The 441-nt window shown below is 73.7% G+C and overlaps 1 protein-coding gene across 1 annotated transcript in view; it reads right to left on the bottom strand.

The window, feature by feature from the left end:
• Positions 1-441, bottom strand: part of CHLNCDRAFT_57695 (expressed protein) — a 5,838-nt gene that overhangs the window by 4,174 nt on the left and 1,223 nt on the right. The window contains exon 3 of the mRNA XM_005847805.1: positions 131-397. Within this exon, the coding sequence (XP_005847867.1) occupies positions 131-397 (267 nt within the window). The remainder of the gene's footprint in view (positions 1-130; positions 398-441) is intronic.

The following is a 441-nucleotide window of genomic DNA, read 5'->3' as shown; positions in this document are numbered from 1 at the left end:
CAGTCGTTGGCAGTGGCAGCGCAGCGGGCCGCACCCAGCAGCGAGGCAGAGGCAGGGCCCCGCCCCGCAGGAGCCCGCCCGTCCCCCTCCCCGCCCGCCCACCTTCTCCCTCCTCCTCCTCCCCCGGCACCGGCACCACCGCGTTGACCGCCAGGCTCTCCACCTCTCGCGGCCCAAACTGCGCGGCCAGCAGGCGGCGCTGCTGCTGGCGCCAGGGGCGGTCCTGGTGCACGTCAGCGGCGGGTATGGATGTGATGAAAGAGAGCAGCGCCTCCAGGAAGGCTTCGTCGGTCATCAGGTCCATGGCCCCCACCTCCAGCCGGATGTCCTTGAAGCTCTTGATGCTCTGGCGGTCGCCTTCGCACCCCGACCCCGCCACGCTGCCCACGCTGCCGCGCTGCGCGGGCGACGCCGCCTCGCAGCCGTCGCCGTCCTCGCCGC

Source organism: Chlorella variabilis (genome assembly GCF_000147415.1).
Source record: "Chlorella variabilis unplaced genomic scaffold CHLNCscaffold_9, whole genome shotgun sequence".
Taxonomy (NCBI): domain Eukaryota; kingdom Viridiplantae; phylum Chlorophyta; class Trebouxiophyceae; order Chlorellales; family Chlorellaceae; genus Chlorella; species Chlorella variabilis.
Note: the sequence above shows the minus strand (reverse complement) of the source record. Positions and strands in the feature narration are given on the sequence as shown.